Genomic DNA, 23,008 nt, shown 5'->3' with positions numbered 1-23,008 from the left:
GTTTCTCACAGCTGTCCAACGCAGAGGCTTCAGAGGTTCCCTGAGAGCAGTTTGGTCAAGGAGATCTGGGAAGCAGAACTCGTGGTTCTCCCCTTGGCAGTTAGACAGGCTCGCTGAGTGACCTTAGGCCTGTTCCTTAGTTGACTCCTCTCTACATGGGAGCTGTTGAGGGGCAAATGAGTGGAATCGGTTTGCTTTGAGCACTGCATATGTCTCTGGGAATCCCAAGATGCCCAAGTGCCTCTGTTGTGTTCCAGGGTGAGCAGGGGCCGATTCCCAGAGAGCAGGCCGGCAAGGCCAAGTCGTTCATGGTGTCGGTGAAGCAGTCCCTCAGTCAGGCCAGCTTTAGCCTGTTCACCCGGGCCCTGCAGCAGTACAAGGCGACGGACAACTTCAACACTCTGCTGGCAGAAATCAGCTCCCTGTTTGTGGAGGACCCCAAGAAGCACAGTCTGCTCCGAGGTACTCTAGACCTACTTCCTTTTGCTCTGACACCTGTCACCCTTTCCTCTGGAGGTGTTGGTTTATCACATCTGTTACCCCTCGCACTCTATTTAGCCCTCCCCTGCAGGATGAGAAACCAAGTCTGTTTCCATGTGAACTAATGAGAGCGAGGACTGTGAACTTGGTTCAGTAAATGTGAGCTGGGGCTAATGGGCTGCTTCTCCTGACTTTGTGCATGATAGAGTTTTATCAGTTTGTCCGGCCCCACCATAAGAAGCAATTTGAGGAAGCATGTCGGAAACTGACCGGTCAGGGCTGTGGCTACAAACCTGAGCACAGCCTGTCACGCCAGGAGAGAGAGCAGCTGGCCCAAGAAGACCCAGATGGTGAGTGGCTCTTGGTTAGCCCAACGACAAAGGGTTGGCAGTAGAAGGAGCACCTGGTCCACACCCCAGAGGCAAGTTTGAACCCCCGTTCCCTGTGCTCTGCCTCGTTGCAGGGTGGTGGGGTGGGTGGAGTCGATTCACTTATTTTTTTAATAGTATCTAAGCACTGCTACATGCCAGGCATTATACTAAGCAGTGGTGTAGATACAAGCTAATCAAGTGGAACACAGTCCATATCCCACGTGGATATAAAATCCCCATTTTACAGAAAAGGGAACTGAGGCACATAGTGGTGAAGAGGGTCACAGGGTCACACAGCCGACAAGTGGCAGAGCCAGGATTGAAACCCAGGTCCTTCTGACTCCCAGGCCCATGCTCTATCCATTAGGCTACACTGCTTTCCTAACCACCAGTAGCCAGACTATCTGAAAGGTGGGAGGAAGTCACAGGTATCAGAGGGGGCTTCCCCTAGGCAAGTGATTTGCGCAGGGTCTTCTCAGGTCATAGCTGAAGAGAAGCCTCAGCACCTCCTCACCCCGGGGAAATCCAGAGTGCTGTCTCCCAAAATTACTCCCTTGTCCTCCACCCACTTTTCTCCTTCCTCCCCCCACCCCTCTTTCAACTTTCCTACCTATTCAGATTTAGGGTCCTTGAGGGGTGCTGGTGAACCTTGCTCCTCATGACTTGGCAATCTGCAAGAAATGCACCATCACTAATTTATATGTGTTTCATAAGCTGGCCCCGTTCAAGACCCTCCCCATTTAATGTCTTTTAGTGACCATGGACCTGATTTTGAGGTCCTCGAATTGAACCGCTCGCTGTCTTTTTATTGAATTATGCCAGGCGGGGAGTCAGAACAGAGGATATCGTCATCTTCCTCCCCTCCCCACCCTTTTTTTCCTTATGGTATTTGTTAAGTGCTTGCTAGGTGTCAAGCACTGTTCTAAGCGCTGGGGTAGATACAAGTTAATCAAGACAGACATAGTCTGTGTCTTACACAGGGCTCGCAGTCTAAAGTATTTCGCCCCGACATTTTACAGTTGAGAAAACGGGCACGGGGAAGTTGTGTGGCTTGCCCAAGATCACAAAGCAGGCAAGTGGCGGAACTGGGATTAGAACTCAGGTCCTCTGATTCCCAGACCCGTGTCTTTCCACTAGGCCATGCTGCTTCCACAGTAGCCAGCTGTATGTGAGACGTCATGTGGGAGTGGGCAGGTGGAAGGATCTGCTCCTCCCCCACTCGTCCCAGCTCTTGCCAGAGTCCCGCTGCCTTATTGGCTTCCATGTGAGCAGCTGTCCGAAACGACTGTGGGCGGGGAAGAGGCTCTCGGGCTTCCTGAGGTGTCCCTTTGAGTCCCCAAAGACAGTGGCAGTTTAATGTTGTGAAGTCAGAGTGTCCCTAATCCAGTTGAGCCTCCTTGGGAAATGGCAGAAATGAGAATTAAAAATAGGATCTGAGCTCAGAACCTGGAGTATCGGCCAGAAGAGCAAAGGCCTCCATGGCTGAGATTTCTCAGTTCCCTAAGAACTCAGCACAACCAAGATTAGAGAGGGAGGTGTTGGACTGGATTGACTCCAGGGATGAGTTGTTCTGAGGGCAAAAGCAATGTGCTGGGGCCTCAGTAGGTACCAGGCAAAAACATCACCAATCAAGGCAGCCCATTAGTTGGGGTTGACTCAGTTTTATTTGTTGAGCACTTACTTTATGTAAAGCACTGTACTAAGCGCTTGGAAGTGTACAGTATAACAGGGTTGACGACACATTCCCTGCTCCCAGTGAGCTTACAGTCTGTAGGGGGAGACAGACAGACAAAGAAGCAGCATGGCCAGAGCCAGAGGCTTGGGAGTCAAAGGACCTGGATTCTAATCCCAGTTCCACCATGTGTCTGCTATGTGATCTTGGGCAAGTCACTTCACTTCTTCGTGCCTCAGTTCCTTTCATCTGTAAAAAATGGGGATTAGGAGGACTGTAAGCCCCATGTGGGACAGGGACTTTGTGCAACCTGATTAGCTTGTATTTACCCCAGTGCTTAGTACAATGCGTGGCATACAGTAAGCACTTAACAAACATAAAAATAAAGACATGAATAAAAATTAATAAATTATGGATGTTACATATGTGCTGTGGGGCTGAGGTAGGGGTGAATAATGGGCGCAAATCCAAATGCAAGGGCGACGCAGAAGGGAGTGGGAGAAGAGGAAATGAGGGCCTTGTCGGGGAATGCCTCTTCAAGGCTTTGAAGGTAGGAAGAGTGATCGTCTGTCGGATATGAAAGGGGAGGGCGTTCCAGGCCCAAGGCGGGACATGGGTGAGAGGTCGATGGCGAGATAGATGAGATCGAGGTACAGTGAATAGGTTGGCAGTTAGAGGAGCAAAGTGTGTGTCTTTTGGTTGTACTGGAAAATTCCTAAAAGAGCCACACTAAATACGGCTTTTGGTTTCATGCTAAAGTGAGAAGGGGATGGACCACAAACACATCCCTGAACCCGAGAAAGGCTGGTAAAACCAGGGAAAGGCTAAAGGTTCATAAGAAGTTAAGTCGATCATTGGCAAGTAAAGCAGTTCTGTACCACCACCGGTACATTATCTTCTGCTCTGGCCATTTTATGTACGATAAAACTTTTCCCAGCATGGCGACCCAAACAACATCACTGGGATGGAGGACTGATTGTCAATCAACATCTTAGCCAGGTGATTCCCCACAGTGCCCAGGACTTGGGGCTGTTCCCCTGAGCTGTCTGAAAGTAAAATCGGATTTCCTGAAGATGAACTAGTCTGGCTTTAATAATAATAATAATAATAATGTTGGTATTTGTTAAGCGCTTACTATGTGCAGAGCACTCTTCCAAAGCCCTGGGGTAGATTTACAGGGTAATCAGGTTGTCCCACATGAGGCTCACAGTCTTAATCCCCATTTTACAGATGAGGTAACTGAGGCACAGAGAAGTTAAGTGATTTGCCCACAGTCACACGGCTGACAAGTGGCAGAGCTGGGATACGAACCCATGACCTCTGGCTCCCAAGCCCGTGCTCTTTCCACTGAGCCATCCTGCTTCAGCCATGCGGCTTTACTTGTGTTCCCTTGGGCACTGTATCTCTTGCTCACTGCAGGGAGCTCAGTGCCTGGGCTAGGGCCTGCTGTAGTCAGGGCAGTCAGGATCTTCTCCTCCTCCTCCTCCTTCCTACTCTTCTTCCACCAAGGCCTCGACTCTGAGGGCGCCTGCCCATCTCACAGCACCACAGGAGTGCAGGCTCTCAGTTGCTCTTTTTGAGTCTGGGTATTCTTTTTAGAAGGGAAGAAGCAGCTCAAACCGAAGATAACCTTCTCTGAAGGGTCATCAGAACAGCTGAACTGTGACATCCACTTGAATCAGGGGGGAGCTCACTTGTCCTCTCTGCTGCAGCCTAAAGGTACGTGGTCTCTTGGCCAAGTCTCCCCTAACCCCACCCTCAGTGGGGGGGTCCCAAATTCTTCCCCAGAGCAGGTACCAGTTGAGCAGACTTAGAGGAAAATAAACACATTAGTCATGGGGACTTTTTGGTACAGTCTCCGTAAACTTGGGTTACTTTTTTTTTTCTTTTAAATCCTTAGACTGGAAATGGCAGTGTATCTTACTAACAAATATTTGTAGGCCAAAATCAGCAAGCTAAATGGTTTGACATAATTCTTCAGCATGCAGATGTTTTTGTCACGGTTTGAGCTCTTTGGAGCATGCTTCGTGACAGGAAGAGCGGCAAAAATGCAAAGGGCGGCTGGGGGGCTCCCCTGGACGTCACTCTGTCTGCAGGCACTGCTCTCCTGACCCACTTTGCGTGTGGGAATCCGCCGGTCCGCGCTCACCTGTCGGAAGTCGCCGTGGTCATCATCCTCTCAGGTCTCTTCTCCATCTCAGGAGTGAGCCGCCCCCACGTGCCAAGCGCCAGCTCCCAGGAAGAGCCCGGAGCCCCCGGAGAGAAGAGCAGTCAGGCAGCGGTGGCGGCTTACCTCGCGGACATCCGGAGGTCACTCGGCCAAAGCGGTTGCAGCCAGCTGACCGCGGCCCTCTCTACGTACAAGAAGGATGACAACTACGAGGCGATGGTGCCTGTGATAGCTGCCCTCACCACAGAAAAACCTGAGGATTTCCACCTGCTGGAAAGCAAGTATCGCGTGCCACTTCAGTTACGGGAAATGTGCCCCGTTTCACTGTTTTGAGGTCCCGCAGATGAGCCCCGGGGACATGGTTCCTAGGTCCCAGCCACCGCTAGCCATTCCCGGACGGGCCAGGGAGATTCCTTGCCTCTGACAAAGAGCCACCGTGCCCTGCGACAGTTGGCAGCTGCTGCTTGGAGCCCAGGAGACAAAGGTGTGGAAAGTTCAAGGTGAAACTGAGAGTGGATTTCCCCCGAGAGCCTTTGAGGTAGCTTCTACTCACCCTGTTTTCCCGTAAATCCCCTTTAGAGTGAAACCGAAGGGGCCAGTTCAGGGGACTTTATTATATGGGAGTTCTTTGAGTGTTGTTTTTTTTTTTAAAGGAAACTGACTGGAAGTAGTCCAACTTGTGAAGGAGAGTTGGAAAGCCAGACATGAATCGGGAAAGGAGTAGTATTAAAAATACCTGGAATGAAACCAAGACGGGTGGATGTATTTTGGTGAGCCAGGCCTGACGGCCTGCAGGCCGCAGTACCTGAGGATTGTGCAGTATTCCCAGCAAAGACACTTAGCTTCTAATTTGGTGAATTTCTGGAGGGCAAGAGGATTAAAAAGTGGCATATGTTGTGTCCTTTTGCAGGGGATAAAGGATCCCACCAAGAGTTAATCACCCCAGCAGCTTAATGTGAATGTTAATCATTGGTTTTCAGCCATGTCAAATAGCAAAAACCCCCACCAAGATCTAATATGGCTTAGTAAAGAAAAAATCTGCCAGGCCAATTTCATTTCTTTTTATGACCACGACAGGCCAGGTAGGCAAGGGGGACGTAATAGGTGTAAGCTAGAATCAGGCAGTCAGTGGTATTTGAGTACTTACTATGTGCAGAACACTGCATTACGTATGCGCTTGGGAAATTAAAATAGAGCCGGTAGATACAATCCCTGCCCTTGAGCTTACAATCCAGTTGGAGAGACAGACATTAAAATAATTTACAGATAGAGGAAGCAGCTGTGTATAAGGATATGTACCTCAGTGCTGTGGGACTGGGGTGGAGTGAGTTTAAAGTGCTTAGGGAGTACTGACCCAAATGCACAGGTGATGCGGAAGGGAGAGAGAATAAATAGGGTGAGAAGATGAGATATCAGTGAGGGAAGACTTCCTGGAGGAGCTGTGATTTTCATAGAACTTTGAAGAGGGGGAGAGAGGTGGTCTGTCAGATATGAGAGAAGAGGGAGTTCCAGGCAGGAGGAGAGGTGAGAGCAAGTGCTCGACAGTGAAATCAAGGTACAGTGACTACGTTGGTGTTAGAGGAGCAAAGCGTGTGGGCTGGGGTAGAAAGGGAGAGGCTAGGTCGTTGGGAGGGGACTGATTGAGTGCCCAAAGGCACCGGTGAGAAGTCTTGACTACAGTGGTGTCAGATGTGTGTGGGGGTGTCCGGTTTGAGGGTCACATCTACGGGTTGGAGCTCAGTGTCTCTTGGTCAACCTGAGGGGGGTCGGGACGAGAAGTGTCTCACAGCGATTGGTCCCAAGGCCAGTCCTGCTCAGTATCGGTGGCACGAATGAGGAAATTAAGGGTGTGCCTGACAAGTTTCTGGATGGCCCTGAATTGTGTGGGAGAGTTAATATTCTGGAAAACAGAATAAATTCAGAGTGACCATTGTAAGTTTGGAAAATGGGCCTCCAAAGGCCCTTTGCCCAAACTCCAGACTCCACGGGCCAAGCCGCAGTTCCTCTGATCAGGGGTTGCTTCCTCTTCAGAGCCTTGGAGAAAACATTGGTTTCATCTGGCATTAAATCCTCATCCCTGGGCAAAGATGGAGTCCACGGTCCACCCTGCCCAGAGATGTTCTTAGCAGATCATCCTTCCCCTCGCTCTGTGGAGCTGGATTGAAATGAGCTGTCCAGAGCACTACCATGTTGGCCCAGTCTAGCACGCCTCTGCCTGGCAGTCCAGCCTCAGAGAGATGAGGCTGAGGAAGGAGCCAGCCCTTCTATGGCAAACAGACTGTTCTCGTAAGAGAACATCACCCACCCCGTCCTAGGATGAATTCCACCAGACTCTGAAGTGGGGAGACAAGTTAATATTCCTCCCACTCGGGAGCATCTCCCCGACCCCAACCAAGTATGGGAATGGATTTTTCTACCCCTGATGGCTTGCCTCCCTCCGTGCAGGGTTCTCCATGTTCGTCCGCCCTCATCACAAGCAGCAGTTCCACCAGATGTGCCAGGACTTAACAGGAATGAGTTCCAGCGAGGGGAAGCAGGACCCAGCCCCCGGGAGCCCCAAGGAGCCACCCGGCCCTAGTTCCCTAGCACAGGCGGCGGCAGCAGGACCCTCTCCAGGTAGGGTGTAGGCTCCTTCTGGGTTCTCCTTGAGCCACTTGGAGCAGGATCCTCCCCTGTCTTCCTCTTCTCCCTTCCCAGCACAGCAGGCAATAGATAGATTATTCATGTGGCCGGATGGAGCCGTAGTTTCCAACTCTTCATCCGGCGCTCCTTAGAGGGAGCGGCGGAGTCTGTCGACTCCCTCCTGTCTGAGGGAGATGAGTCGGTCTTCCCCTCACCCCCTCCCAGACCCCAGTCGTTCCTATGTAGATGCCGCTCTGCTTCTGAGAAGTTGACCCTCCCACTCAGACCGCCTTTGGGCCTGGATTCTTTCACAACTGATTTTGGTCCTTCCTAGGAACTGAGCCTGCACCAGCCCAGGACTTGGCATTGAATCTTTCATAAATTGCATGGGTGTGTCTGTGCATAAATGCCTGCACCTTTTTTAGTAGAATATAGTAGAAGGGGGTGGTGACGGTATTAGTACTAGTAGTAATAGCATTTATTACTACTTATTTACTATTTATTTGTTACTACGGAAAGCAGTACGGCGTAGTGGAAAGAGATGAGCCAGGCTGTCAGATGACTCGTGTTCTGACCCCGGCTCTGCCTCTTGCCTGTTGGGTGACTGTAGATAAATCACTTAACTTCCCTGTGCCTCAGTTTCCTCATCTGTAGAATGAGGATTCAGTACATGTTTTTCCTCCCTCCACCTTGAACTGTGAGCCCCATGTGGGACAGGGAGTGGGTCTGATCTTATTGTATGGTAATTACCCAACCCTTAGTACAGTGCTGGGCATATAGTAAGCACTTAACAAGTAACCATGATTATTAGTATTATTATCGTTGTTATTATTGTTAATATTTGATCACCCTCTGGCTGCAATACACTGTGCTAAGCACTTTAACTTGCTATGTTCCGTGGCAGCGGTCAGAAGTCTCTCTAAGCCGTCGCTCATTCTCTAACCACTTGTTTGTTTCTTTTCCTCCCCAGACACCAAAAAGAGTGAGAAGTGCAAGAAAACACAAAGCAAAATTTCCACCTTCTGCTGTAAAGAGAGCAAATCTGACCCTCCAGAAATTCCAGAGGCAGCTGGCTGCCTTCGGGTCCTTCCAGAGCCCGATCTGATCCCCACTTTTCCCTGCCGTGCTGAGCCCGGGTGGAGTGAGTAAATGTAGCCTTGAGTAGTTTGGTAGAAGCTACCTTTTTCGTGTCTTACAGGAAATTCAGATTCTTGAATTTTGAGTTCAAGGGCTATGTGCCACTCCCTGCCCACCCTCCGGTTACGGGTCGGCCCTTTTGTGTCTGGCCAGTTGCTGCCTTGGAGGGAGATTCCAGTTGAGGCATCTTTGGTGGGCTCTGAAATGCATTCTGTGCCCTGGAGTTTCCATCTGGGATTGTGCAGCCACTCCCAGAAGCATTGGCAGTGTCCCTGGCACCCCCAGGCCCCAAGGTTTATAGGATCTGCAACTACAAGCCCTGCTCCTAGGAACCAAGCTGGGCTAATGGTGATGGCAAGTGGGATCAAGGGAGGGGCACGCATTTTGGGAGGGAAATTCAGTCAGGGCTGCAGGAGAGTAGCAAGAAGCTGCAGAGAATCTCATAGCGATGGCTCCTAGTGCCCAGACCTTAAAAACAAACAAACAAAAAAATCCCAAAAAACAGAAGATGAGGAGGAAGAAGGGAGGCCTTTTTCCTTGCAGTTTCAGACTGAAGAAGCTGGAAGTTTGGGAGTGTGCAATTATAGAGTTTGGCTAATCCCTTTGCTTAGTCACCTTCTGATTAAAATTTTGCATTACCTAAGGGCAAGGCAATTTGATGTATTTTTTTTTCCCTACTCATCCTTCCGGAGTCCTTTTGATTTGAATGCAAGCTTGGGGGAGAGTTATGATGAGTTGAGAGAAGGTGGAGTTAAGTGGGCTTCGTTAGACTTAAGTCATAATCCGCAATGATGTGGCCTCAGGAAGCAGAGGGTGGGCCGTAGACACGTGCCAGTTACCTGGAAACAAATATGGTTTGGTGATGATAGCTGTGTGGGAATCAAGAGCCATCTCTTGTCCCTCTCTTTTCCTCCGTTCCCTTCTTCCAGAAGGATTCCATTGTCCAGGTTGCAAAGCTGAGGACGTTGTGCCCTTTCAGTGCCAGGGTTGTAACTTCTATTCCTGCAAGGCATGCTGGCAGCAGCACCTCAAGGTTGGCGCGACTTTATAGGTTCTTTCGTACGACTCCTGTCTCTGTTGTCTCTGTGGGGACATTGAGGTTGGGGAAGCAGCACGGCAAAGCGGATAGAGATTCAGAAGGTCCTGGGTTCTAATGCCGGTTCTGCCACTAGTCCGCTGTGTGGCTTTGGGCAAACCACTAGTGGTAGTTTAGGGTAGGGTGGTTGCTAGTGGTAGGGCCATGGTGGGCCGGCCAGCCAGCTGTGCTCTTGTGCCTATCCAACCCCAGCCATCAGCCAGAGCATTCACTTGTGTGCCTTGTCACTTCTAGTTGGGTCTTGCAAACTAAAAACCAACTTAAACTGAGAACAAGATGGTTACAGCATAAAGCTTTCTAGGTTTATTGAAATAGGGGCCCTGAAAGAATGGCTGGAGTTGGATGGGCACAAGTAGAGCACAGCTGGCCAGCCGGCCCAGCCCAAAGAATGAGAAAGAGAAAATGAAGTGCCGGGCAAATGGGTGGAAGTTCTGAATCACCTGTTTCCCATTGTCTGGGTCCTGTGACCTTTCCTTCTCCCCTAGTTAGATGACCACTCTTTCCAGCCATGGGAGGGCAGGGGGCCAATGGGCCCAGATGCCATATGACCTCATAACTCCAAGGCTGGGGGGCGGTGTCCAAGAGGGAGAGAGCTCAGCAGCTCTAGAGAAGCGATTCTCTTCAAACCCTGTCTCTGCCTTCTGGGCCACAGCTAGGAAAGAGAGCTTTGGGGCAAGGCAAGCACCTTGGCCTAGTGAGAAGCAGCTGGAGAGAGCTCGGACCATGTCAGAAGGACCATGATTCTAATCCCAGCTCTGCCACTTCATTCACTCAGTCGTATTTATTGAGCACTTAACTGTGTGCAGACCACTGCACTAAGTGCTTGGGAGAGTACAATACAACAATAAACAATCACATTCCCTGCCTACAACAAGCTTACGATCTTCTGCTTTGTGACATGGGGCAAGTCACTTCACTTCTCTGGACCTCAGTTACCTCATACATTAAGATGAGGATTAAGACTGTGAGTCCCATGAGGGACAACGGACTGTGTCCAACCTGATGAGGTAGCATCTAGCCCAGCGCTTAGTACAGTGCCCGGCTTATAGTAGGTGCTTGACAGATCCATAAATAAATTTTAAAAGGTGGGGGGAGCAGGGCGGACCACTGAGCTTTCAGAGCCTTGGCACTTTGAGGCTTTGAGAGGTCCCTCTGCCATCCTAGAGAGCAGAATCTTCACCTGGAAGAAATTTCCCAGAGAGTTAATAATGTCGGTATTTGTTAAGCGCTTACTATGTGCAGAGCACTGTTCTAAACGCTGAGGTAGATACAGGGTAATCAGATTGTCCCACGTGAGGCTCACAGTCTTCATCCCCATTTTACAGATGAGGTAACTGAGGCCCAGAGAAGTTAAGTGACTTGCCCACAGTCACACAGCTGACATGTGGCAGAATCGAGATTCGAACCCATGACCTCTGACTCCCAAGCCCGTGCTCTTTCCACCGAGCCACACTGCTTCCCATAGGACCAATGCTGACTCCCAGTCTTGCCTTCCTAGCAGCACCTCGCGGGCCAGGCTGAAGTCAGACCGTGCCAAAACCAATCATTCCCCCTGCCAGTGACCAGGCGTCCCTTTCCCACCAGCGCTGATCAGTTTTCCTAGACACCACCTCCTGTTTTTCGTTAACAGGTCCACAAAAACTTTGTACCCTGGGCACATCTCCTCCTCCTCTGGTCTCTGGACTATTAGTGACTCCTCGCTTGTCAGGGCCTTTGCTCTGTGACATTCCCCCCTTCTCTGTATTTTTCCTCCCCGCTGTTTTGCAACAGTGTAAGCTTCTACCAGATTCTCTTACCCCTAGCCTTCTCTTCCCATGCTTATGGTCCTTGGTGCTATTTCAAGCCTCGACCCTGAATGCCGTATTAGCCCCGAGCTGTATTCCCTGCCGGGCGGGGACGTGGGGCAGATCCGAGGAACATGGGTTCTGGGGCTCCCTCCCCTTCCCCAATTGCAGATGAGCATTGGAGGGTGTTGGGTCAACCTTCCATAACACGCGTCTCCTCCTTCTTCTATCCCCTAGACCATTAAGAAATGTCCGGCGTGCCAAGCCAGCACTAAGAAGAGGAACCTCACCCAAGTCTTCTTTTGGAAAAATCCCCAGTGACAGAGGAGGCCTTGGAGGATGTGGGCCCCTTGTCCTGAGGCTGATAATCCTTCTTGCTCTCCTGGAGCCACAGCCCAACACCCCTCAAGATGCGTGCCCCACCTCTGAGGCCGGAACAGCTCCACCGATGGACCAGCGCAGATGGGGGGAGTGGCCAGTCTCCGGAGATGGGAGTTGGTTTCAGTCTCCACCAGGAGCCTCAAGGAACGCCTGGAACTCATCGGCTGTGGTTGGGGTGTGTGCGTATGAGGGGACTGGGGGAATCACCTCTCCAGTGCCATTTTCATTCCACCCCCGGGCCTGGGGCCTAAAGGTCCCTGAGGTTTCTAACCATAAGGTTTCCAACAGTGTTTTTCAGTAGTGAGGGAAAGCCCTGGAACCAAGGGGAGGGTTGAACCATTTGGACATTTGGTTTTGTAACCCTGTCTGACCACCAACCAAAGCTCGATCCCCTGCAGGATTAAATTCTTGGCGCTTAAGAGTTTAAAGTTTCCTTGGTGGGATGGTCAGATGTCAGAATTGGCTATTGTTTCCCAGCCTGCCACCGTGCCCAGAGGTGCTGTAGAGACTTGGAAAGTAAGTGCAGGCTGCTGCTCTTGGCTCCACATCAGGCTTCCTTTACTGGTGGAAATCAGATGCTTGGCCTGCCTGCACCCCAGCTTTTCTAAGTGCACAGTGGGAGCAAAAAGCTAGGGACTTCTGATTGATGGGGCAAGAGGGGGTTTTCCTAAATGAGTGATGTGATGTCCCATTTTTCCCCCTCACCCTCCTTCCCCCATCTGCATTCTCAGTCTTAGACCACATGTTAAAGAAACATCTGGCCTTCACATGGGCTTTACCACACATGTGTTATATCTGATTTTCCAGCCCTTCAGCTTGCCACTTTTGAGGGGCAGCAGCAGGATTCTTTTTTCCCCCTAGATTGAATTTCTTTTAATTAGAACATACTGAGGAAGAAGAAAATGTTACTTTTTTCTTCCTTGAGAAGGTGCTCATGTTTGGACAAACTGGGTGACAAACTTTCCCATGAGTATAAACTGTGCTGTGTTCTGACCCTTGTGGGGGGGGGGGGGAAGGGGAGGGAAGGGCAGTATCTATCTGTCTTTAGCTCTCCAGCTGCTGCTAAGAGATAGGACTCTTTTTATAAGTGCTCTAAAACAGGAGTTCTAGAGAACCACTGCCCTTTGGTCCTGTGTTTGTGGATTCATGCTAGCATGTGAGCTCTGAGCATGTGAGCCGGAGGGAGAGGGACAGGGCCATACAGCCAGGAATAGCGCTCGGGATCGTCAGCTTGGGGCTTCCCACACTACAATTATCATCTCCCTGACCTCCCCCATCTTCCTGCCACCCAGTCGGTGACTTGGTCATAGTCTCTACTTGCCTCCTTCTGTTGAGTTTTTTCTTGTCTCTGACATCTAGTTTTTCTCCATCACTTTCATTTCAGGGCTCCAAATAACAGGATATGACTGCTCGCTGACTAGTTTGAGATTATGGGACCCTTTATTTATGCTCCAAAGAAATTAGGACTTGAGTTTTTGGTCTTGGTTAGTCTGTTTGATTTGTTTGGAGGGCTGTCCACCTCAGCGAGGAATCCGGCAGTGTTCTTGAACTTCCAAGGTGGCTGGGGCCAGATGCTCGAAAGCTGCCCCAAGGGGCGGGGGGAAGGGGTGTTTAACACTCACACACCCACACACACGTGTGCCTTGAGAAAAGCTGAGCATCAGAGTCTCTCATCCTTCCAACTCTTTGATTCTCCATCTGCAAAATGGGTATGGGTATTACTGAACCTGCCTGAATGTTCAGTAATTTGCAAATGAAAAACAGAACTCATGAAGTCCAGAAAAAAAAATGGTCCTAAATTGCTCTTTCTTTCTGACCAGCTGAGGGTGCACCTGGCTGAGAAACCTGGGACCTGGGCCCAGCCCAATCATGGGATCCCCCTCTGATCCCCGGGCCACCCCCCTATCCCACCCCCCATCTCTGGTGGTCACGAGAGGGCGCATCTGTGCTGATGATTCAGCTCTGGAAAAGGAATCTAGAACTCAGAATGAAAATGCAGAGAGCTCCCTCCAGAGCCCAGTCATCGCTGTCTGTACACAAATCCTGAACCTCAGAAGAAAGCTGAATGGGGTTGGGGGGTGCCTCGTGATAATCTTTAAACCTCTGGACAGTCACACAGAAGATGGTGACCAGCTGGGCTCCATGTCCCCTTGATGACACAATGAGAGCATGGGCTGAAATTGAAGCCAGAGAAATTTGGGCTAGGCAGCAGGAGGAACTCATGGACTTGAATGAGTGACTTGCAAACAGGTGGGTAAGAGATCTTTCCCGTTGAGCTTTTAGGATGAGAAACATCCTCTGCTGGGCTGGTTTAGGAGGTATCCCTTAGTCCCACATATATATGGATCTATTTATATGGATATATATATATGTATATGGATGTTGTGAGCCTGCCCTGTCCTATCTTTTCAGCCCTTTACCGTTTCAGTCCTCAGTAGGTCAGTAGGAACAGAAACCAAGCAACCAGGTCTCTGAGTAAGAATCACAAGAGGGAGCCAACATGACCCTATCTACCAGCTTCCCTGCAGTCTAGACTGGTAATTGTCCTTGCAGGTAAAAACAGACTCAGATGCCACTCCCACTGCCAAATGGAAATGGAAATCAGAGCACCGTTGCTTTGTGCCTGAGGAGTTCTTCAACCAAGGTTCTCAACTCTTCCCATTTAGAGGGATCTCCCATAGATCATTAAGCCTTCCCCTCCGACCCCCCCCCCCCCCCCCCCTGGGGCACTGATGATAAATGCGACTGGTGACCAACTAGCTCAGTCATCCTCTTCTTCTTTCCTCCAGCTGTTTCCTACACTTCCTGGGTGATTCCTGGCTGGGCTGGGCCCCGTTCTTTTAGCTCCCACTTGTCCTGGAAGAATTACTGAGTCAAGGCTCCTGCTCAGGGCCCAGAGTATGAAATTGTTCTAGTAACTCCATTACATTGAATGCCAGGAAGCAGTTTAATATATGGCCTGGGGAGGAGGCCTTCAACACCAAAGCCCAAGGAAACTCCCAGGATTTTCAGTCCTTTTGTTGATCCTGTCTGTCGTTTTCCCTTCATCGTTTCATAAAACAATTTAGATAGATGTAGAGTTTTTTGAGGTAGCAGGTTCGAGAGTTGAACATCAGGGTTGACTCCTAAGAAGCCCAAAGAGTCATAGATCACCTCAGTTGACTCCCCTGCCCCTGATTCCACAAATTTTCCCAGGAGAGAGAGGAGAGGTAGGACATAGAGGCATTCCAGTCCCAGGTGGGTCTGGGTTCTAAGGAGCTAGCATTGAGGCATGTTAGCTTGTTTGAGAAGCCTTTTGGGAGCAGATAGTTTTAAAACACCCCATGTGCAGAGATCTCTTTCCCTTCTGCTCCATCTACCCCGAACTCCCTGGTTTTAGGTGTGACCTGGGATCAGGTGATAGACAGGGGAGTTCTCTCAGGCACCAGGAAGGAAGGCGATGCCCCAATAGGCTTATTTGCTGCAGAAAGGGAAGGGCGAGGGACAACGGGCTGACAGCTCTTAGGGCTGCAACCTTTATTTTGCTGTCTAGCTGGTTGGTAACTGTCAGCACATGGAGAAGCAGCATGGCTTAGGGGAAAGAGCACAGGCTTGGGAGTCTGAGGTCGTGGGTTCTAATTCCAGCCCCGCCACTTCTCTGCTGTGTGATCGTGGGCAAGTCACTTCACTTCTCGGTGCCTCAGTTACCTCATCTGTAAAATGAGGAATAGGACTGTGAGTCCCACCTGGGACAACCTGATTACCTTGTATCTATCCCACCGCCTAGAACAGTGCTTGGCACATAGTAAGCACTTAACAAATAACAGTAGTAGACACCCCTTTGCTGCCCTCAACCGCTCCCTTAGCCTCGTCGGTCCGGGAACGGATGAATGGGTCCCCTAGCCCCTTTCGTGCTAGCGACCCTCAGGCCAGGCGTGTAAGCCCCTGACTCTGTCTGCCCTGGAAAAGGGCCTTCCAGGAGAAGGGCTGGAGTGAATGCCCAGTGGGAGGAAGGAGGTGGACGGACGGTACCAGATCTGGAAAAGTGTTATGCCCGGGTCCGAGGCCGGACCTGACGGGGGAATGCCCTCCGGCGGGTGGCATCCGGGGCTGGATTCTCCAATGTGAAAGGGAAGGTAAGGGGGGAGGAGATCAGCCCCGTCCCCGCTCCTTCATAGCCCAGGGCTGGAAAACGGGGCCACCGGTGGGCCTGGAGCCGGTGTTTTTGGGCCTGACGCCTCCGTTTTCCTGTGCGATGCGGGCGGGGCGCCTGCTACAGCCTCCCTCCGGAGAGAGGAAGCTGCATTGATTGCACACCCAGCTTGCCACCTCGCCTTCTAAGCCAGGGCTGCCAAACGTTGCTTTCTCTGCCTCGGTACCTAAATCGGGGCTGGTCTGCGTCTTTGTCGAGGAGTCTCCTTAGGGCGGGGACTTGCCGGGACCCGGGAGGCAGAGCCCCCTCTCCCCTCTCCCCCCCCCCCCCCCCCCCCCGCCGACTTGGAGGCCCAGACGGAGCGGCTGCCTGACCTCAGTTTCCCTTCCGGGGATCGCGGGGGGCAAGGGTTGCCTTCCCTCTTCTTCTGGCTCTTCTGGCGAAGGGAAGAAGGGCAGCTAGTTGGCCGGGCCCGGGGGTCCGCATCCTATTTCTCCTCCCCACGCCCCCCTCCTCCCTCCTCCCTCCGGGCTCGGATCCGCCCAGCTTCCCTCTTAAAAAGGGCAGCCCTGCCGGGGCCACGGACAGAGCCGAGCCGAGCCGAGAGGGAGCCGGCGGCAGGTAAGAGGGGAGGGGCTTCTCCTCCCTGACCTCTCTGCCTTCTCCCCCTCCCCTCCTCTCTCCTCTCCCCCACCCCCACTCTTCCTTCTCCGGCAAATGGGCGTCAGACCTGAGGCTGGGGGCCGGTGGGGAGCCAGATCTGTCTCTGAGCAGCGAGAGGGGTGTCCTGGGGGTCAGGGGCTAAGGGACATTTGTCGTCCCCTTTCCATCTCCTGCTCCCTTTCCATCCCCTCGAGGTCATTGTTCTGGAGACCAGATGGGCAGTAGTGTGGACCCCTATCCCACCAGCTCTCCCGGGGAGCCTGAGGCACAAGCGCCTGGTTTGGGCCACCCCTGAGACTCCCCTCCTCCTCTGGGGTGTCCTGAGAGGCACCAGCCGATACCCAAGTTCTCCTGCTGGTGTTGGGTGGGAATTTTAGGGCTCTCCACCCCCAACCCCATCCCCTTCCCTTTGCTTTAACCATTCTCTTCTCCAGCCCCATCCCAGCACGTGCTCCATTGCCAGTGTTCAAGACCTACCCGAAGCCCACCTCTTCCATGCAGCCTTCCCGTGTTATCCCTCTTCCTCCGTGCTTCCCTCCCAAATCAATCAAGCCAACCCCCTCTGCCGTGCCCTGTGACCTAGTTCTTTAGCTCTGAAAACCTTGTGGGTGGATTTATGCTATTTGAGCTTTAGCCTTAGGCCCCGCTACACCTTTTACACTGGTATTGTTTCATCCCTTCCTGTGACCTTGGGGGTTGGGAACCCCTTGAGGACACAGACCTCATCTTTCTCTTTTGTAATTCCACACAGCATTCAGTGCCCTACCCTGAACTTAGCCTGCCCCAGGACAGACAGCTCTGTGGTTCACCAGTCTGGGTATATAATGATGAATAAGAAGTGGAGCAGGGGAGGCTGCGAGGGCAGGGAACAGGCTGACCACAGAGAGGATAAGAGTAGGAGAGGTCAGCCCTGGGAACTCAGGCCAACTTCATTTTCCAGATCTGTGGTCTCTTCCTTTGAGTCCCAAGAGGCGCCTGTGGGAAAATCAACGCTGCCACAGTTGGGCGACTGAGATCACTGGGATGTTGTTTCCTTCCAGAAGCGCCTAGGAGTGGCAGAGTTGGACTCACATCGGGGCAGCGCGACCTGAAACCGGATCCCTTGCCCAGTTTCGTCTGGGGGTGGACAAGTGAGTATATATTGGATAAATGTGTATGTCCAGTTGCACGTGTTTCAGTGGGTGTACATGAGCCTCCACAGTGTATTTGGCAATACAGTACAGAAGATGCAGGCAGACTGTTCTCTGGAATAGGCCTATTCCAACAGTCTCGAGCCCTCGGTTGTCACATTGCACCCCTTGAGGTGTCTGAGTGTGTGTGTGTGTCTGTGTGAGAGAGAGAGTGTCTGTGTGTATGTGAGAGAGAGACACCCATCTCTTGGCAGGAACTAAGACCTTTCCCTCTCCTACCCTCTCACAAGGCCCCCAGGGAGCAACTAAACAAGGCTGGCGTTTTTGCACTAGCCCAGCAGCAACCATAACAGGGTGGGTTTACAAGGTGCTGACCTGGCTGATCTGACGCTTTCCGTTTGGAACACAGAACCACCTGATTAGGTCTCTGGGTGACTCCTTCGCATGGGGCTTAGTACAGTGTTCTGCGCACAGTAACTGCGCAGTAACTGCACAGACTAAGTCCCCATTTTCCTCAGATCCTCCTCCCCTCCCATCGACCCGACTCATTCCCTTTGCTCTACTCCCCCTCCCCACCCCTCAGCACTTGTATATATATGTACATATCTCTAATTCTATTTATTTATATTAATGCCTGTTTACTTGTTTTGATGTGTATATATCCATAATTCTATTTATTTATATTGATGCTTGTTTACTTGTTTTCATGTCTGTCTCCTCCATTCTAGACTGTAAGCCCACTGTGGCTAGGGATTGTCTCTATTACTGAAGTGTACTTTCCAAGTGCTAGTACAGTGCTCTGCACACAGTAAGCGCTCAAGCAATATGAATGAATGAATAAGTGCTCTGTAAATACCATTGATTGATGGGGTCTCAGAGCCAGTGCTTGTGAGGACTGTTTGGCTGTAATCTCCAACCAGGATTACCTATGCCCTACCAGGCTATAAGCCTGAGAGCCAGTCAGCAGTGGGGCTGAGGGGACTGGGAGAGGAGTGGGCAGATTCACTTGGCTTTATCCTTTTTCCCTCAGTACCCCCATCCCAAAACAGTCTTTTGAATTCTTTGTTGAAGTTGCCACTGTAACCTGTGGTGCAGAGCAGAGTGACTCCGAATTCCAGCTTCCGTAGAACGAGCTCCAGGAACTCAACAACTGCCTCGCTCACAGCCCAGGATCATGCCAACCCAGTGCCCCAAGCTCCGGAGCTGCCTATCCAGGGTGAGGGCATCAGATGCTGGAAAGGTAGTGGAGGGAGGGAGGGAGGGAGGGAGGCAGAAAAAAGGAAAGAGGGAGGGTTGGAGGAAAGGCAGGAATTCCCGGCTGCACTGGGCTCTCTGAACAGGGTTGGGGGTGTCTCCCTGGCTGGGCAGCCCAAGTGAAGGAGGAAGATGAAGGGGAAGAGAGTCCCCTTCCCTGAGGGCACACTGGCACCAGAACCCCCTGTCCCAATCTCGGAACCTAGCCCAAGGATCTCAATCGGCCTGTTTTCTCCTCTTGTTTCCTCAGTGGGCATTTGGCACATTTGTGCTTGCCGTAACATTTCCCATGGGCTCCAACAATCCTCCCACCTACTCTTGGAAGGACTCCACTACCCAGGAGCGGCTGCAGTGCCAGCAGTGCCCACCAGGTACCTATGTGTCTCAGCACTGCAGCCGCACAAGCCCCACGCAGTGCCAGCCGTGCCCAACCCTGCACTACACGCAGTACTGGAACTACCTGGACAAGTGCCGCTACTGTAATGTGTTCTGCGGGGCACAGGAGGAGGAGGTCCACCCCTGCAGTGCCACCCACAACCGCGTCTGCCAGTGCCAGCCCGGCTACTACGCCTATATGGACTTCTGCATCGAGCATTCGACCTGTCCTCTGGGCTCTGGAGTAGTGTCCCAGGGTAGGTAATACAGGGAAGGAGGGGGTGGGGATTTTGCTCCCCCAAATCCTTCCTACCTGGCTTTGGGATCTGGGATCTTTTCCTATGCAGGGTAGACCCTTGGGTGAGCAGGGCAAGCTGGAGGGAACCTGAGAGGAAGCGACTGGCTGGTAGAATAACATGGAGGGTGGGCAATTAACCTCGTATCTCCCCACCTCCCAAGAATGGAGTTTCTCTCCCTGGTCTCTGGAAGGAAGAGGATTCAGGGTGGACTCTCCTTGAGAGAGAGTCCAGTTTTCCCAGAAATCCCGGGCAATGGAGGCCTGTGTTTGTACTTCCCTGGAAAGCTCTTGGTCTCTATTGGATCCACCACTCTTCAGCCTCCTGGCTCAAAACCAGGAAGTCTGGAGCCAGAGTCAGGAGCCCCTTTCCCTCTGGGGCACTCTGGAATGAGAGTGGGGAGTCCCCAATCCTGTGGCCAAACTAATCCCCACCAAACCTCCAGCCAAAGCCCCCAGGATTTCTGAGGGAGCTTCTTCCTGACCCAGTTTTGGCCAAGAATCTGGGAGGGGCTGGTGTTTCTCTTGATGTGTTCGCCTGAGAATCCAGCCTGGTCGAGCCAGAGTATCACATGGACGCCTACCCCCACTTATCCTCCAAACCCCAGGAACCCCTGGGCCAGCTGTGCTGCGCCTTCATCACCGTCTCTCCCTGGCCCCTGAAATCCATCTCCCTGGTGGGACCCTCTCCTGGCAAGCCATATGGCCAGGATTCCTCAGGGCTACCAAAATTTCAAGTATTCTTGTGAGGCTGGAGTGGGATAGGAAGGGTAAATTGAGGCACAGAACCATTAAAGCACTTGCTCAAAGCCTTCCCCCAAACCTTGCCCTGCCCTCCTTCAAGAGGCCAAAGCCCTCTAGCTGAGTCCCAAGGGCAAGGGAGATATTCAGTCTTCTCTCCCTCCCTACCCCGTGCAGGGACCCCCACCAAGAACACAGAGTGCCAGGAATGCCCCCGGGGCACCTTCTCAGATAACAGCTCCAGGACAGAGCCCTGCCAGTCCCACCAGAACTGCACGCTGCTTGGTATGAAAGTCAACGTACCTGGAAACCGGTTTCACGACACCCTGTGCACCCGCTGTGACAACTTCCAGCTCAACAGCTCGGAGCCAGGTAGGGAACAGAATGGGGGGATTTGCAGAAGAGGCTCAGGGCATGACGTTGAGGGCCGGGGAGTGGGGAGGGGCAGCAGGGGAGAGCACAGGCAAGAGAGAAACCTTCTGGTTCCAAAATCTTGAACTTCTCTTTTGCTCCCCCACCCTCGTCCAAGCAATCCCTGGGCCTGAGCAGGAACTCTGCAGTGGGATCCTGGGCCTTCCTGGTGCTGATGCAGTGATCACTACTCCCTCATGGGCCAGTGCCCCAGCTGGGGATGGTCTTCACTCAAAGGGGAGGCAATAAGAGGCCCATTCAACAGGGAACTATTAGCATCTCATGTCCCCAGAGCTCTGACAACTGGCCATATGGCTTGCCAGGAGAGGAGTTTTCTAGCCAACCAGTCTCCCATTAAGGTGCCAACTCTCTGGGTGATACAGGTGCCATTACTTAGGGTTTCCAAGTAGGACTGGAGAGCTCCCCTCAGGTCTTTCTGACCGACTAACTCTTCAAAGTTCTCGAACCCCACTGCCATTATCTCTTCCCCACCTCAAGATGACACGCTAACACCTATGTCGCTCTTCCCCTTGTCCCCCGGCAGGGTCTCTGGGGCCCCAGGATACCTTTCCACTTAGTTCTCTGTGCATTTTCATGAGATATTTGATCAGCCTTCCACTTCCACACTCCGCAGTTTCCCTGACAGGGCTTCCTGCGAAGGCTGTCTCTGCCCTGCTGTGGTAACGAATCAGGGCTGCTTTGTCACTGCTTCCTCTCTCCTTGGCTACGTGGGGCAGGATAGCTGAATTGTACCCATTTCACAGATGAAACTGACCCAGCAGGGTTTGCCCGGGCCCCTGAGGTAATGATGCCTTCTCGCCCCTAGGGCTCCCTGAGAAGAGGAGGAACTGAGGTTAGAGAAGAGGAAGAGTTAGTCTTCCCCCCATCACTGTTGAGTAAAGGCGAGGGAGGCTGGGGTGTCTCCTCCCCGGGAAGGGAATTTGCATTGGGGTCAGGGCTGAGGGATGGGTGAACTGATCTCCCACAGTCCTAGCATTGGGGTGGGTGAGGGGAATTTGTGAGGGGGAGTCAACCAGCCTCCAGCTTCCCTAGGTGGAAAAGGGTATGACCCAGCTCACACTCCTTGCTACTCATCTGATCAGACCTCACCCCTCCCTCTGTCCTCCCCAGGCAACAAGGACTGTGAGCAGGCGTTGATCGACTTTGTGGCGTACCAGGACATCCCACTGAAGCGGCTCCTGAGGCTGCAGCAGGTGCTGGGGAAGCGCGGGGGCCGCCGGTCAGACCAGGGCTTTCAAGTGGTCATGCAGAAGAAGCTGCTACAGCAGCTGATGGAGAAGAAGGAGGCGCAGACCTCAGATGCGCTCATCACGGAGCTCTTGCAAGCCCTGCGGACGGTCAAGCTGTACGGGCTCATAGAGAAGATCCAGAAACACTTCTCCCTCCATTCGGACAATTTAACTTCCACTTCGGCCCCCTGGACTTATTTAGTTCTCTGAGCCCCACTCCAGATCCAGGCTGTGTTGCAAGCAGCCGGGACCCTTCCCCAATCAGCCAGCTTGAACGTGGGGTTCACACTCCCTGTCCTCCTACCTCATGAGAAGTCCAATCCCAGGCCAATCCTAGTCTAAGTTTGGGATTTTTCTGAGCTGAAGAAGATTTGTATCATTTATTTTTATAAAGTGAGTTTTACTGAATCTCCACCCTGTCCTCATGTTCCCCCCGCCCCCACCCCATACTCTGGCCTCTCCTGCCAGTCTCTTCCTACTCTGCCAGAGTGAGTTTGACAAATGACACGTGGATCCGGCACGGGCCTCCTGCCCCACGGCGAACCAGATCCACCTCCATCTCCCAGAGACAAGGTCTGCTATGGCTCAAGCTGCTGTCTCCTGCTACAGCTTGCTCAGGAGGTGATAAACTCCTCCTTCTCCTCTGACTCCTCACGGGCTGCTTGCCTTCTCCCCTTCTACCCCACAAAATGAGGAATCAACAACAGCGAGAGCGGGCCAGGATTCTGGGGCTGAGTCATTTCTTGGGATCGGTTCGATGGCCACTCCCATTTCCTAATTCTGAGGGGGTCCCAGAGGCCTGGGGGCGCTGAGGGCTCTGTCCCCAATCTTCAATGCCACCCACACACTAGCACCTGGAGCAGCCATCATGAAAGGAGCTGGGAACGGAGGAGGAAGCTAAGTGGTGGATGGGGGTGGCAGGGAGAGGTGGGGAGCCGCAGGGGAAATCCCAAGCCCTTGTTCCTGCTCCCTGGCGGCCCAAGGCTGAGAGCAATAGCTCCTTCCTCTTTAGGTTTGAGAACGAGTGCCTCAGTTCCCACCAGT

General features: G+C 52.2%; 2 protein-coding genes and 1 long non-coding RNA gene across 7 annotated transcripts in view; 2 read left to right on the top strand and 1 right to left on the bottom strand.

The window, feature by feature from the left end:
- The window catches only part of RTEL1 (regulator of telomere elongation helicase 1), a 92,670-nt gene extending 75,034 nt beyond the window's left edge, over positions 1 to 17,636 (top strand). For 2 of the 5 annotated variants that reach the window (XR_003761482.2, XR_003761484.1), the window contains 9 exons: positions 258 to 462; positions 687 to 830; positions 4,123 to 4,242; positions 4,725 to 4,970; positions 7,139 to 7,309; positions 8,286 to 8,456; positions 9,382 to 9,485; positions 11,570 to 11,888; positions 17,549 to 17,636. Coding sequence is in view for 2 of the 5 variants with exons in the window: in XM_029070430.2 (XP_028926263.1) it covers positions 258 to 462; positions 687 to 830; positions 4,123 to 4,242; positions 4,725 to 4,970; positions 7,139 to 7,309; positions 8,286 to 8,456; positions 9,382 to 9,485; positions 11,570 to 11,653 (1,245 nt within the window). In the remaining 3 variants the exon portion in view is untranslated. Of the gene's footprint in view, positions 1 to 257; positions 463 to 686; positions 831 to 4,122; positions 4,243 to 4,724; positions 4,971 to 7,138; positions 7,310 to 8,285; positions 8,457 to 9,381; positions 9,486 to 11,569; positions 12,133 to 17,548 lie in introns of those variants that run through there. The other 3 variants (XR_003761483.2, XM_029070430.2, XM_029070431.2) reach the window with 3 other exon arrangements.
- On the bottom strand, positions 13,132 to 16,348 carry LOC114813741. The gene is made up of 2 exons (XR_003761485.1): positions 16,220 to 16,348; positions 13,132 to 13,411 (listed from the first exon to the last, which is right to left on the bottom strand). It is a non-coding gene; the product is annotated as an uncharacterized LOC114813741 (long non-coding RNA).
- A 1,133-nt stretch (positions 17,637 to 18,769) lies between the features above and the next one.
- TNFRSF6B (TNF receptor superfamily member 6b) lies at positions 18,770 to 22,372 on the top strand. Its single transcript, XM_029070432.1, has 4 exons — positions 18,770 to 18,854; positions 19,143 to 19,524; positions 20,481 to 20,675; positions 21,846 to 22,372. Exons 1-4 carry the CDS (start codon positions 18,813 to 18,815, stop codon positions 22,172 to 22,174), a joined length of 948 nt encoding a protein of 315 aa, XP_028926265.1. The 5' UTR covers positions 18,770 to 18,812; the 3' UTR covers positions 22,175 to 22,372.
- The last annotated feature ends 636 nt before the right edge of the window (positions 22,373 to 23,008 follow it).

This window comes from Ornithorhynchus anatinus, chromosome 8 (genome assembly GCF_004115215.2).
Source record: "Ornithorhynchus anatinus isolate Pmale09 chromosome 8, mOrnAna1.pri.v4, whole genome shotgun sequence".
NCBI lineage: Eukaryota > Metazoa > Chordata > Mammalia > Monotremata > Ornithorhynchidae > Ornithorhynchus > Ornithorhynchus anatinus.
The sequence above is the reverse complement of the archived record's forward strand: the minus strand, read 5'-3'. Positions and strand labels throughout refer to the sequence as shown.